The 15521-nt window shown below is 39.8% G+C and overlaps 1 protein-coding gene across 1 annotated transcript; it reads right to left on the bottom strand.

Annotated features, from left to right (window-relative positions):
* Window positions 1-1262: 1262 nt before the first annotated feature.
* XB5932119.L (fish-egg lectin-like L homeolog) lies at window positions 1263-10789 on the bottom strand. Its single transcript, XM_018226439.2, has 4 exons — window positions 10690-10789; window positions 5582-5812; window positions 3368-3710; window positions 1263-2202 (listed from the first exon to the last, which is right to left on the bottom strand). The coding sequence occupies exons 1-4, from the start codon at window positions 10736-10738 to the stop codon at window positions 2058-2060; spliced, it is 768 nt and encodes a 255-aa protein (XP_018081928.1). The 5' UTR covers window positions 10739-10789; the 3' UTR covers window positions 1263-2057.
* Between the last annotated feature and the right edge of the window lie 4732 nt (window positions 10790-15521).

Raw genomic sequence — 15521 nt, 5'->3', positions numbered from 1 at the left:
TTCCGTTTGGTATCTGGCCAAATCTTTCACGAAGGATTTGGGAATTCAGTCGAATCCCAAATAGTGGATTCGGTGCAGCTAAGGAATCAAATCTTCTGAGTTCGATTCATGTCATGTGTTTAAGTCCATTGGCCGTAATTGTGCTACACTATATACACTGTGTCAATGTTATTTAATTTCCTTTTTACATAGCTTTATCAATATGCCCCTCTTTAGAATGGGTGTAACCTTTGTGTTTGACTTAAAATGAAACCTAATTCCTGATTATTATGAATAGTCAAGTCCCAAATCTCATTATGGGGTTTCCGAGGTGCCCAACCACTCCCTGTAAAAGAAAAGTAATTTTCCCCTGCCTAATCCCTACCCTATTGTTAGTCCTTAGCAACCAGTCATGTTAACTCATCAGCTAAGGAAGCAGAACTGATACCTCTTTATACCCCTGAGGGTCACGGATTATGTTTTTCTTTCTCAAAATGTATTCTTCAGATTAGAATTGTATGAAGCTCCCCATAGACGCGACGATTCTTCTTGCCGAATGACCGATTTTCAGGAAGTCCGACCAATCCTTCGAAATTATCGTGCGGTTAGTGGGATTCGAACGATCGTACATCTTATGATTTTTCGGCCGACATCTGTCGGGAAATTGATCGGCCAGGTCAAAAAATCTTTGTCGGTCCCAGTGCAATCTATCTATGTTTGCAGGGCCAAGCAGGCAGCTCCCCTTTGTTTTCCTGGCAAATTGGTCTTTTCCGTTGATGGTAAATTCGTATGATCGTTCTGAGAAGATCGTGGTCTCACGATCAGGATTAGGGATGGGCGAATTTTACCCGTTTTGCTTTGCAAAAAATTCGCTGCCGGCGAAATGTCGCCGACGCCCATTTAAGCCTATGGGCGTCTTTTTTATTTTGACGCACAAAGCCATACAAGTCTATGGGCATCCTTTTTTTCGGCGAAACAAGGCAAAAAAATTCGCCCATCCCTAATCAGGATCTGATCTTTTAAAAATCTCAACATCTATGGCCAGCTTAAAAGTGAACCAAGTTTGGATGTTTATCTGATCACTCATAGGGAATCTCTAGTGGGGGAGAAGATTTCTAGAATATTGACTCTATACCATGTATCATTAGGGGTCATATATGACTGTTAAGACAGTGTGCAAAGGGCAAACACATCCCCCACACACACACACACACTTTATTGTATTTTGCACGCTGCTTTTCCTTCTTGCCCTATGATAAGGAGAGGCAAAAAAAAAAATAGTGTACAATGTATACAGTGCTGTTTATTCATTGCATTACTTTATCCCTGCCCCAATGGAGCTAACAATCTAGTGTCACTATACCAGCTCATGTAAAAAAAAAAAAACACTCTGGCTGCACCAATGGCATCGAAATTAAATATAGTTAATGCCTCCCCGTTAGCCGGATTTAGAAGTTTCTAGAAGATCAACAGAAAAGGGATAAACAAATTACAGCCCTCAATGTTAAAGTTTCTTAAAATAGGTCCATGTATAACTTAATATCATAATTAATATAATGTCAAACATCCCGTTTAAGACAATGTATAATGTTATTTAGCAACAGTAATTATGCTCGTGCCACAGACCCCAGGCTCGTGGACTGCTGCACCTCTGGGTGGGTACAGTTAATTTTAAACATCTAGTTTAGTTTAGCCTTTAAATAGCATTTAAAGTTAACCAACCTCAAGTACTGGCATGGCGGTTGAAGTCGGGTCGGGTGTAACATAAGGATTCCCTAAAACCCCATGGGGAGAGAATATTTCTGTGCTAGGTACAGTTAGTACCAGGTCTGAGCTGGTGGATACGTGGGACAGTCCATATAAACAGAGAATCCACAAATCTTCCTACTTGGTTCAAGAAAGTTCAGGAAAGTAGGACAGACCTTTGATGAAGACATAGTTTCCAAGTCTTCCATAAGTCCAAGATGCTTCTGCCGTGACCCTAGTTTGCGTGGAAATATTTTTTTTCTTACCCAGACTGAATAAAATCACAGAGTGCAAATGTATTTCAAGCCGCTCCTGAGCCAGAAACTCGACATTTAAGAAACTCGACATTTAAGAACCACGCCATTTTCGGCAACAAACCACAAAGTTCCATCATCATAAGTAGCATGGCTGATGTACAAAGGGTAGTTCTGGACATCCCATCCGGTTCCAGTCGGATTAACATCAGAGATCCCAGATCTGTAAAAGGGAAAATCATACATTATGTATTATTATGAGTTATAGATAGAAAATGGCACTAACACGTAATATTCTTTATTATACTTAATTTTATAATATTTTATAGATTGTTATAATCATTTTATAGTACAGCTATGGACCTGTTATACAGAATGCTTGGGACCTGGGGTTTTCCATATAGCAGATATTTCTGTAATTTATTCATATATAAAGTTTACTAGAAAATCATGTAAACATTAAAGGGATACTGTCATGGGGAAAAATTTTTTTTTTCAAAATGAATCAGTTAATAGTGCTGCTCCAGCAGAATTCTGCACTGAAATCCATTTCTCAAAAGAGCGAACAGATTTTTTTATATTCAATTTTGAAATCTGACATGGGGCTAGACATTTTGTCAATTTCCCAGCTGCCCCTGGTCATGTGACTTGTGCCTGCACTTTAGGAGAGAAATGCTTTCTGGCAGGCTGCCGTTTTTCCTTCTCGATGTAACTGAATGTGTCTCAGTGGGACATGGGTTTTTACTATTGAGTGTTGTTCTTAGATCTACCAGGCAGCTGTTATCTTGTGTTAGGGAGCTGCTATCTGGTTACCTTCCAATTGTTCTTTTGTTTGGCTGCTGGGGGAAAGGGAGGGGGTGATATCACTCCAACAGCAGGAAAGAGTGATTGAAGTTTATCAGAGCACAAGTCACATGACTTGGGGCAGCTGGGAAGTTGACAATATGTCTAGCCCCATGTCAGATTTCAAAATTAAATATAAAGAAATCTGTTCGCTCTTTTGAGAAATGGATTTCAGTGCAGAATTCTGCTGGAGCAGCACTATTAACTGATTCATTTGAAAAACATTTTTGTACCCATGACAGTATCCCTTTAAATAAACCCAATAGGCTGGTTTTGCTTCCAATAAGGATTAATTATATCTTAGCTGGGATCAAGTACAAACTACTGTTTTATTATCACAGAGACATTTTTTAAAATTTGGATTATTTGAATAAAATGGAGTTTATGGGAGACGGCCTTTCTGTTATTGGGAGCATTCTGGATAATGGGTTTCTGGATAACGGATCCCATACCTGTACTTTATTATAATAATTTTTTTTTTCAGTCTCAGGGGAAAATATAACAAACAAGCCATCATATATCGTGTGAGAATCCTGAGCCTTTACCTTCTGTACAGGTAGCCGTCTGAGTCAACAGCAAAGACAGTCCCATCCGTCCCAATCTCAACCTTAATCATGTTCCCATTCACCCGAGTCCAGGAGCTTCCCTGACACACAGTCTGATTGACATTCTCCCGGTAGAACACATTGTTGGTGGGGTCACTGCTCACTGCCCAGCAGCCGCGGAGGCCACAACTGTAGTAGATGAAGTTCCCTTCTATGGTAGAGAATTTCACAGCCGTACACCTGGTTGAGGTGAAGCCATTGTTCAGGCAGACAGTGATATTGTTGGTGTTCACCCCAACTAGAAATGCACTTCCACCAGCGTCTGCTTGTTTTAGACTTTGCCCTGTTGAATAGGAAAAATTACAGAGTGGCAAAGACGCACATTAAAATCTAGCAAAATTTTATATATTTTTTAATTATTTGCAGGGGTGTAACTACAGAGGAAGCAGACCCTGCAGCTGCAGGAGGGTCCAAGAGGTAACGAGGCCCTAATTAATGAGCATTTTCAAAATATATTTGTAAAACAGTAGTGATGGGCGAATTCGCGAAAACGTGCGTGAAAATTCGCTGACGAAAGTTCGCCGGCGTAAAAAAATAAATTGTTAAAAACGGGCGTTGGCGTCAAAAATGGGCGCCGCCGTCAAAAACGGGCGTCGAATTTTTCGGTGAAGCGAAATGCCGCAAATTCGCCCATCACTATAAAACAGGTCAACCTCTGGATATGTTGGAGGCCCAAATACTCTGTAATGCTACAAATGTATTATTATTGCTACTTTTTATTACTCATCTTTCTATTCAGGGCCTATCCTATTTACATTCCAGTCTCAATGCATGGTTGCTAGGGTAATTTGGACTCCAGCAACCATATTGCGGAAATTGCAAACTGGAGAGCTGCTGAATAAAAAGCGAAATAATCCAAAAATAATAAAAAATAAAAGCCAATTGCAAATTGTCTCAGAATATCACTCTCTACATCATACTAAGGGGCAGATTTATTAAGGGTCAAATTGAAATTTTTTTTATGGTCAAAACTGTCAAATTCGACTAGGGAATTATCCAAACTCGATTCAAGTTTTTTTTTTTTTTAGAAAACTCAAATTTGATTTTAGAAATGGATCATACTCTGGCCTTTTAAGAATTCAAATTAGACTTTGAGAAACATTGGGAACCCGGGGTATGTGTCAGTAAAGCAAGATTTACATTAACACTGTCCTTTATGAAGTTCCACAACTGAACCAGCAGTTTTGATGCATTTCTCCCACCCAGAGGTCACCTTAGGGTATTACAGCTAAATGTAATACACAGGTCAGAATTCCACTAGAATTTATAATTAAGAAATTCGATTAATTAAAAATATTACATGTGATTGTGACCCATTCAGTGAAAAGGGCTTATTTTACCAGTTGAAAGAAGGAAAAGTGCACTTGTGGTTGGGGGCAAAGAGGCCACTTACTATTCACCGAGACTGAATTTATCTCACAGTAAGCAAAAGTATGGGACCAGTTATCCAGAATGCTCAGGGGTTTTTCTGGATAACAGATCTTTCCATAATTTGGATCTTCATATCTTAAATTATCTAGAATATATTAAACAAACAATAGGCTGGTTTTGCCTCCAATAATGATTATTTACAACTTAGTTCAATTACAAGGTAGTGTTTTATTATTACAGATAAAAAGGAAATAATTTTCTAAAAAATGTGGATTATTTTGGATCCCATACTTAGTGTAGTGGGTACAAATACAGGCACACCTTGAACTGATCTCATATACGAGTGGGAATGAGCCTTTATGATCTAGTTGTTGTTGCTATTTGGAGCAGACAGAGGGCATTAATACATATATATGTACAGTATATATATTTTTATATACTATATATATATATATATATATATATATATATATATATATATATATATATATATATATATATATATATATAATGTATTGGTCATGAAAAAGGTCTTAGGAACAGACCGAAACGTCGACCCACTTTTAAGATGTATTTAATAAATTTGACATTTTACATTTTAGACGTTTGAAAAGGTTCCCAGTGTGCACCTTATTTTTTGCCTACTGCTATATTTGGTATGTTATATGTTTCAATCCACAGGGGATCCACAGTCTATCCTTATTTGCCATGAGTACTTTCTGCTATTGGACTAATTATATATATATATACACACACACACATACACACACATGCATCTCATACCTGTTTTTGTTTTCCATTGTGTGCCTTGCAGTTTGTACACAACATTATCTTTGGCCACTCCCCAAACGCCAGCAGGTCCCACGGTGACATGTGCCAACTGCTGTCCAGCTACCGGTAGGAATTCATTTCCCGTCCAGTTAAAAACTTGTCCACTGTCCGAGACTCCAAACACCATCCCACTGCCGGCATCCAACTGCTTCAGGCTGGCAGGGAAAGAAGTACATGGGTGTCCTAGGTACAGACAGAAAGAGCATCACATATACAGTAATCCATGTGTCCAGAGCAGAGATGGCCAAGCTTTATGTTTCTGATAAGTAATGTTGGCTGGTGGCTGCTTGCATTTCATGCCAATGCAAAGGAGACTAAGCTCTACCATAAAGCTGTTCCACTGCGTCCCCCTAATTCTCTACAGAAGTGAACAATAAACTTAAAGGGATAGTAAACTTTGCTCCACTGCACTGATCAAACCAACTTCGTTGCTGGACTACAAATTTCAGAATAATGTAACATATAATGAAGCTTGAGGCATGCTGGGAGTTGTAGTCCAGCAACATCAGGGTTGTATTCTTAAAGCAATATTGCACAATAAAATGTTTCCAAAACGTTCCGCCAAATCTCCACAGCCAGCGGCTGCATTAAAATGCAAAAAAAATCTTCCGATGAGAATCCCAGCTGATATGTATAAATCTGACTCCCTGTTCTTTGTTCTTGTAATTGGAGTTGGAAGTTTTAAACTGGACATAGACATTCGGACAAACAATTGTTTGGTGCCATCTCCTGACCTGCCACTAACCATTCAAATAAAGTAGTAAAAGAACAGATGAGCCAATGTTCTGCCCCTGACAGTAATCGTACGCAAGTTATGCCCGACCAAAGCTGCTGACAGTCTCCCACTGATATCGGCAATACATGCAGAGATATTATCGGTAGCCGACAGAAATTTTCTAACCTGTCCAATCAACTGAAGACGATTGCTATTAGTGATGGGCGAATAAATTTGCCTAGTGTGAATTCTCGGCGAATTTTCTTCCAAAAAGTGTTGACGCGTTTCCTTCCAAAAAGTGTCGACACATGTCAACACTATTCGCCCATTGACTTTAACACCTGCGTCCAAAGTGACTTTTCGGACGCGCATCCAAAATTGACACGGGCTTCAATTTTTGAGTATCATGAATTTTTCGCGAATTTCAAGAATTTTTCGGTGAAACAGGAGAAATTCGCCCATCGCTAATCGCCATCTCACTAAAAATGTAGGAACACTCCACACTAGGGCCCGAAAATCATACGAAACGGAGATTTGCAAATCTTTGCATCTATGGCCAGCTTTAAGCCCAGTTTCCCAGCACTGAACAAGTCTGTCCTTTATCCCCATGTTTGATTCCAGTGTAATATCATCATCAAGAATAAAAATGACATAATTATCTCTATATGTAAGAGAACAGTAAGATGCCTGACATGGTGCTGGGTTTTTAACATTCTTATTGGTCAGTTCTTTTGCATTTATAATGAAGTTTTTGATCAGTAGAATTCTCATTGGTGAATTCTCTTGCATCTGGAATTATGTTTTTTTGCAATTTCTATAGAAAACTAGTGGGCGCTGTGGGACGGCTTCATGGTTGGGTTTTCTAACCCCGTTAATCCTAAATAAATGTCCTAAATGCATCTGATTGTCCTATAGGCACTACCTTTTTTTTTTGAGGGATTATTTTTTTAAAAATTTTAAGTAAATTTCATGTTCTAGTATTTCGCGGAATCTTTTCATAAGGATTCAGTCTTCTACTCTCCTTACAAATCCTCAGATGAGATGTTCCACACTTGCCTGACAGTAATATCGAGAATAAAAATCAGGCCTGGGGATAAATTGTTTTTTCTGGTCGCTACATAAGTAGCAAGTGAGAGCAAATTAAAGTTGTGCTGAAATTTTAGCCGTCAGTTTATATTAAGTAGCACAGGTAAGAGCAAGTGTGCTTTATACGGAGTACTGTACACTAAGGGGCAGATTTATCAAAGGTCGAGGTGAATTTTCAAATGAAAAAAAATCAAATTTCTAGCTATTTTTTGTGTACTTTGACTAGGGAATAGTCCAAATTAGAATAGAATTTGAAAAATGTTTGAAAATTCGAATATCGAAATTTATCATGTTTCTCATCTTTCTCTTTAAAAATTCGACTTCGACCATTCGCCATCTAAAACCTGGGGGACCTCCTAGAATTTGGAGTCACTTGGTAGACTTTGAAAAATAAAAGTTTTTTTTTGGCGAAAACTGTGAATCGAATTCGATCGAATGTGCTATTACTTCGATTCTAATAAGGACCTATTCGACCGAAAACTGACCTATTCGACCAAAAAAAAACTTCGGCTTATTTTCGGTTGGCCTTTTTGAATTTCGAAGTTTTTTCAATTCGACCCTGGATAAATATGCACCTAAGGGGCAGATTTATCAAGGGTTGAATTTCGAATAAAAAAAAAAAAACTTTGAAATTCGAAAAAAAAGACCAACTGAAATCTATTAAAAAAAAAAAATTAAAGTCTTTTTTTCGGGTGAATAGGCTGTTTTCGTTCGAATCTTACAAATTGAAGTAACATCGTATTCAATCGAATTAGATTCAAAGTTTTTTCTAAAAAAAACTTAGATTTTTTCAAAGTCCACCAATTGACTCCAAGTAGGTTCTAGGAGGTCCCCCATAGGCTAAAACAGCCATTTTCCAGGTTTTAGATGGCGAATGGTCTAAGTTGAGGTTTTAAAGAGACAGTACATGATACATTTCGATATTCACATTTTTTTCGAATTCAAATCGGATTTGGACTATTCTCTAGTCGAAGTACACAAAAAATAGTTCAAAATTCGAATTTTTTTCATTTGAATTTTCACTTCAACCCTTGATAAATTTTCCCCTAAACTTAGGGCAGAACTCTAATGAATAGGTGGATATTAAAGAAAGAAAATTAGGGTACCCTTGACTATCTGCTCATAATTATATCCTCTTGATTATAGCTCTGACCTAAGTCACTTTAACGTAATTGTTAAAGAGTTGAAAGAAAAATACTCCAAGTTATAGCTTTAAACTGGTCACTATTAAAGCTACTGTATTTCTAATTTATTCAACTAAAAACAATTAATCAAACAACAAAACACCAATGTTATCACTTGATTGCTTAATAGTCTGACTTATTACATATATCTATTAGTAAAGTGCAGTGCAATAATTAGTATTTCATTGATTTAAATCAATTATAATTCCTAATGGAAAATCCATTCCCTTCGGGGATTCTCAAAGTTCCAATTAATTGTTATCGATATAAAGTGCTTGTCAATTATTTGGATGCATTCATGAGCTTCAATTAATTTAAAGTGCAGTGCAATAAATAGTAAATCAATTCTATTCACAATTCATTAAGATTATAAATAGAAAAAAAGCCATCAAGTGCTAACATTGGTGTTTTGTTGTATAATTATTTTTGCACAGTCAATTGAATAAAATAGAAATACGGTTGATTAATAGTGACCAGTTTAAAGCTATAACTTGATACAAGTGGGTAATTATTGGGCTATCTAAGCACAGTCATAGATGCAGGGAGAGGGGCAGCTACTGTGCAGCTACACAAGGCACAATCACAATTGTCTATTTCACTCTCACAATCATCAGTACAGGTATAGGATCCCTTATCCAGAAACCCAATATCCAGAAAGCTCCAAATTACGGAATGGCTGTCTCCCATAGACTCATTTTTATCCAAATCATCCAAATTTTTAAAAAGGATTTCCTTTTTCTCTGTAATAATAAAACAGTAGCTTGTACTTGATCCCAACTAAGATATAGTTAATCCTTATTTGAAGCAAAACCAGCCTATTGGGTTTATTTATGTTTAAATTAATTTCTAGTAGACCTAAAGCATGAAGACCCAAATTACGGAAAGATCCATTATCCGGAAAACCCCAGGTCCCGAGCATTCTGGATAACAGGTCCCATACCTGTATACAGTATTTTTCAAATGACCCACAAGATATGGAGACACTTGCTATATTATGAGACTGGTACAGGTATGAAACCTGTTATCCAGAATGCTTAGAACCTGGGGTTTTATTATTTGATTATCATGGAGTCTATGGGAGAGGGCCTTTCTGTAATTCGGCGCGTTTCTGGATAACGGGTTTCCAGATAACGGATCCTATACTTGTACAGGTATGGGACCTGTTATCCAAACTGCTCGGGATCTGGGGTTTTCCAGAAAATGGATCTTTCTGATCTAGTAGAAAATCATGTAAACATGAAATAAACCCAATAGGCTGATTTTGCTCCCAATAAAGATTAATTATATCTTAGTTGGGATCAAGTACAAGCTACGGTTTTATTATTACAGAGAAAAAAGGGAACAAAAATTGAATTATTTTATTATCGTGGAGTTTATGGGAGATGTCCTTTCTGTAATTTGGAGCTTTTCTGGAAAACGCATTTCCGGATAACGGATCCTATACTTGGACTCTTTTATATACACTATATAGTGCTCGCTGTACTTTTCTATAAAGGGTTAGTAAACCATATTAAAACAGTTTATTTAACAGTATATTCGCATGGCAACAAGCTTACTGTTCCTCATCAGAGCAGGCAGTTATACCTTAGCCATAAATACCTGTGAAACAGCCCCCTCTAGTGGCCAGACAGTGCTACATTTATCAAGCAATTACTTTTATAAAACTTATCCTGCTATTCAGAAATAAAATACATTGTCATACTGAAAGTGAGGCTGAAACAGGGTGAGTTACGTTTAACACTGTCCTAATGTTTTATAGTTTCCATATCCCAACTGACTAGCGTAATGTCTCATTAATCTTTCCGTCTCCAGGGAGCGCATGATTAAAAACCACAATAACCACGAATTAGCCAGTTTTACCTGAATCTATGGCCATTTAGCGCATATAACAGGGGAATGGGATATTCTAATGGGCTGGGAGATGCTCCAGGGAACAGGAGGGAATGAATTAATTAGACTTCATTTGCACACAAAGGTTGAACCTGAAGGACAAGTCTTTTTTCAAGCTAAACGACTATGTTGCTATGTAATTACTGGCAGCAGAACAACAACAATAGAGATAAGAGCAGTGTTACCTGCAGAGACAGTGACAACCAGCAGTGACAGGCAGAAGCAGCGCAGCATGTTCCCTTCGGGTTCAGACACACAATGATTTGGGATGTGACTCCCTCCCTATTTATAAACTCCTGTGGCTCCTCCTACTCACAGAGGGCAGACAGGTGACAGGTATGGGAATGAGCATACACTGCTGGAGTGGGATAGTTACAATATGTGTCATGTTCATATGCTGTAACCAGGGGCTTGAATAACTGTATATTATAAATCAGTGGTATCTTTCCTTCAGCTCCTCCTGCTCTTACTGAACTACAACTCGGCACCTTTGGGAATCTGGGGGATTACCTATTACCTATTCCTCATATAAATACATAAAATATCAACTACTACTACACTTCAGTGTAATGTAAGTCACATAAAATGATTCTCATGCACCCAAATCGCTTCCAGTGGTTCCATTGTAAGACCCTTAGTAAAACACATAACACTATGCAGAACAGAGGCCATTAGAGGAGTCAGAATCCACTGATAAGGGCAGCAGCATATTTAGGCTCTGCCCTAGACACTGGACATGTAATGGGGGGAGTTTGGATTTTTTTTACTATATAGACCCCCTTAAAGCTTCCACCCTAGGCACAGGCCCTCGAGTGCCTATATGGTAAATATGGCTCTGGATAAGGACCTGCTAGACTCGTAGTGGTCCCCAAACTTTTTTTGGGCTGGGGACCGGTGTAGAGCCATATTTGTTTGCAAAGACTGGGGGAGGGGTGGTCGAGGAGGGTCCGGAGGGGTAGGGATGGGGTCCGGAAGGGTCAGTGTCCAATTCTGGCACGCCGCATTAATTGTCCCCTAGGTTCAGCGGCCCAGTTCAAGACTGTCTGCGGCCCGGTGGTTGGGGACCCCTGTGCTAGAGGATCTACCCCCACAGTTTGGGAATCGCTTCCCTAGGTTCCACATTGGACTGGGGAGGGCCCAGGGAACCCAACAGTGAAGTCTTCTCTCCCCTAGCCCCTCCCTCCCCGCACGTGCATAAGTACTGTTATAAAGCACATTAGGGACAAGACCGGGTTCAGGGAAGGAGGTGGGAAGAAGGAGCCCAGGGAGTGAGTCTGGGCCGGCAGGGCCCAAAAGATCCGGGCCCACCTGGTTTTTTCCCAGTGTCCCACGACTCCAGTCTGACCCTGCCTAGGGTACAAGATAGAAGTGATCATTTACTAACAGCAGACGCAGTGTGCAAAGTGCACATATAAATACAATGGGGATTTTTTTTTAACTCACACTGCATCATATTCTCCCCAGAATTCTAGTTTTGTTGTCGTTGCTGCCAGAGGAGTTGCACTTGGCACAATTGCAGGCGACACTGTTGCAGCGTTTGATGCGGATTCTCATTTATCATTCAGTGTGAGAATAAGGTGTACATAAGACTCACTTGATGCCTGTGTGCAGCACCTATTGTGGCAACCCTGAGGCTACTGTAGGGATGCCACTCAGGGGCGTAACTACAGGAAGCAGACCCTGTGGCTGCAGGGGGCCCAGAGGGTATAAGGGCCCCATGAGGCCTTAATTCATATACAATTTCAATAAATATTGGTAAAACAGATCGACTGCTAGACATTTTGGGGGCCTAATAATAATTTGCTGTGGGGCCCAGTTATATGTAGTTGCACCACTATTGCCACCTCTCCAGTTATGACCTGGGCAGCCCATTTTTTTGAAAGGCTGCCTAAGTCAAAACTGCTTGCCTGGTTTTCCAAATTAGAAAAACCGGGCAGGATTCCCTATCATTGACACAGCAATCGGCCAATCTCTTTGCTGTGCCATAGTCCCACCCCCCAATATCACTGTCTCCGCGTCACAACACTGCCCCCTTCGCATCACAGCCCCACCCCCTACCCAGTCTCCACCGGGCTAAAAGGTGGCAACCCCAGACTACTGCCTGGTTCGGAGGTAGCGTAGCTCCAAGATTCCTCTGCATCAATATTTAACCTAGATTAGGAGTTTAATCTACATTGAACACCCTGAGTATCGGTGCCAATTGAGACTAGGGTTGCCACCTTTTCTGGAAATAAATACCAGCCTTCCTATATATTTGTCATTTTTCCCTATTAATAACATTGGGATCTGCCATCATTTTTACCGGCCAGGTGACAACTCTAATTGGGACATACAATGAAGTGTCTCAAGTGAAGTGCTGAGTTCTGTATGTTACTTTGGTACCATGGGGTGTCTCAGGCATGATATATTAACTCTCCCTCTGTTCCAAACTAGTACTTCATTGATTTGATTTATTGTATCTTTTCACAATAACACTATTTTGACCTTTTCAATAGATATTATATTACAATTTCATTCCTGAAAATCTAATCATGGATATTTTGCCACTTGGATTTATTGTTACAAATTTGGACTTGATGCCTATGGACTTGTTGGCTATGGACTTTTAAAATGGACTTGGTTCTGGGTGGGTGGGCAGTAGGAGGGACTAAGCCTCCTTTTCACTATTTAAATGTGTTGTGTGTAATACACCATTAGGCTTGACAAAAGGCCTTGCAGAGGCCCAAAACATTGCCACTTTTTCATGAGCTAATAAACAACCTGCACTGGTTCAACAGCATCAGTAGTGCCATAGGTGTTTTGCTTCTGGATACTATTTTTGGGCAGATTTTGGGCCATACACCTACCTAGAACTGGAGCCCTGAAGGCAAGCAACGGTGCCAAGAGTAACCACGGCCGCCATCAGTGGGGCTCAGCAAAACCTAAGGTGAAAGGGGAGCCCAGCCGTGCCTCACTCTCCGAAATAGCTGGGCCCCCTTTAAGCGCACGCGAACTGCAACCTGAATCGTGATTGAAGATGCTGCAGAAAGACCCGAATCAGCGGAAACCCGAAACGATGGAAAGACCCAGAGTTGTAGAAAGACTTCAAAGGAGCCGAATGCAGTAGAACAAAGCTGAATAATCTGCCATCACTGAGGACAAGGAAGAAGAACCTAAGGTAAGTTCCACTGAACCCCAATGTTTTTTTTTAATTAAACCCCTGGCCACCAATTTATTTTACATTTTATATGGGGCCACTGACCACCAATGGTTTTTTTTTACTTGTAAGGGGGCTCTGCCCACCAATGTTTTTTTTTTATTTTCTATGGGGGCCACTGACCACCAATGTCATTTTTAACTAGTATGGGGGGGTGCTCTTGGCCACCAATTTTTAAAAAAAATGTTCTATGGGGCCCCTGACCACTTATGGTTTTTTTAACTTGTAAGGGGGACCTGGCCACCAATGTTTTTTTTAACTTGTAGGGGGAACCTTGGCTACCAATGTGTTTTAGCGTTCATGTTTGGTTAGTTTGGTTTTACTTTAGTTTACATGTTTTACTGTGGGGCAGGGCCAGTGGTGTTCGGGCGGGGCCCAGACAATTTGGTTGTATGTGGCCCGTGATTGCCGATGGTGGCCCTGAGTGCAAGTATGCAAAGTGCAAGGAGCACATGTTGACAGAAAGGAAAGGAATGCAGATCCGTAGCCAACAGCCCAAACACACAATTGCTGAATGATGAAATAACATCTTTCATTCTAATTTGAAATTGCAGGCTGCATCTGCGGTTACATTGCGGTTAGTTGGTTGCATTTCCTGTTTATTGCCATGTTATTATCCAAAAATAAACTGAAATAATCAGATTCTCCCTATAATTAATAACAAGGTTGCTTGATTGGAGGTGAACCATTGCTCCCTAGTGGCGCCCACTGACTAACAAGCCACCGTGCTCTGCCCCCATAGGGACAATAACAAATATGTGGCAGTAGCTCAGCCCAGAAAGAAGAATGTAGCTTTTCAATCAATAAAGAACAGGGCGAGGACTGAAATCAGCTGTCAAAAGTACAGCATTGCTTCCCGAAAGTTTTGTCCAGAAATTATTTTTTATTACTTCCTTATGCAGAATGTTTGCAATATTTCTCTAAATGCTTTGTAAAATATTTCTAGTTAATAACACTTTAAGTACTGGCACAGAAGGGTCAAGATTGGAAACATTGCATTCTTCTTCATCTGATGGTCACGTGGATATAGAAGGAGATTACAGCCATACAGGTCCTCTTCATCTTGCAGAAGCAACCAGTACCCAGAAAGCACGGCAGGCTGATAGGATCCGAGAAATGCCTAAATAAATCAAGGAAAGGGAAAATAAAAAAAGTGACCAAAATGCAAACCTCTTTGCAACATGATTGGGGTTATCATGCCCAAAACAATAAATGTGCATCAATTAAACAAGTGTATTTATTTAGTTGTAATATTGGGGTGTAGGTGCATCTCAGGTCATTTTGCCTGGTCATGTGCTTTCAGAAAGAGACAGCACTTTAGGATGGAACTGCTTTCTGGCAGGCTGTTGTTTCTCCTACTCAATGTAACTGAATGTGTCTCAGTGGGACCTGGATTTTACTATTGAGTGTTGTTCTTAGATCTACCAGGCAGCTGTTATCTTGTGTTAGGGAACTGTTATATGGTTACCTCCCCATTGTTCTGTTGTTAGGCTGCTGGGGGGGAAGGGGGGTAATATCACTCCAACTTGCAGTACAGCAGTAAAGAGTGACTGAAGTTTATCAGAGTCACATGACTGGGGCAGCTGGGAAACTGACAATATGTTCAGCCCTATGTCAAATTTCAAAATTAAATTTGCTCTAAAAAATCAGTTTGCTCTTTTGAGAAATGGATTTCAGTGCAAAATTCGGCCAGAGCAACAATGTTAACTGATGCTTTTTGAAAAAAAACATGTTTTCCCGTGACAGTGTCCCTTTAAATGTACTTGTAGCTTGTCAGAGATAGACCTATTCTAGTCAACTTTGCAAACTGTCAGCACTGTA

This window comes from Xenopus laevis, chromosome 7L (assembly GCF_017654675.1).
Source record: "Xenopus laevis strain J_2021 chromosome 7L, Xenopus_laevis_v10.1, whole genome shotgun sequence".
Classification (NCBI taxonomy): domain Eukaryota; kingdom Metazoa; phylum Chordata; class Amphibia; order Anura; family Pipidae; genus Xenopus; species Xenopus laevis.
The sequence above is the reverse complement of the archived record's forward strand: the minus strand, read 5'-3'. Positions and strand labels throughout refer to the sequence as shown.

Excerpts from the sequence above, each read along its gene's own strand:
- XB5932119.L (XM_018226439.2), bottom strand. The coding sequence starts at position 10,738 with ATGCTGCGCTGCTTCTGCCTGTCACTGCTGGTTGTCACTGTCTCTGCA. Across the intron at positions 5,813-10,689 it reads GGTTGTCACTGTCTCTGCAG|GACACCCATGTACTTCTTTC; the intron begins GTAACACTGCTC and ends GTCTGTACCTAG. Across the intron at positions 3,711-5,581 it reads ACAATGGAAAACAAAAACAG|GGCAAAGTCTAAAACAAGCA; the intron begins GTATGAGATGCA and ends CCTATTCAACAG.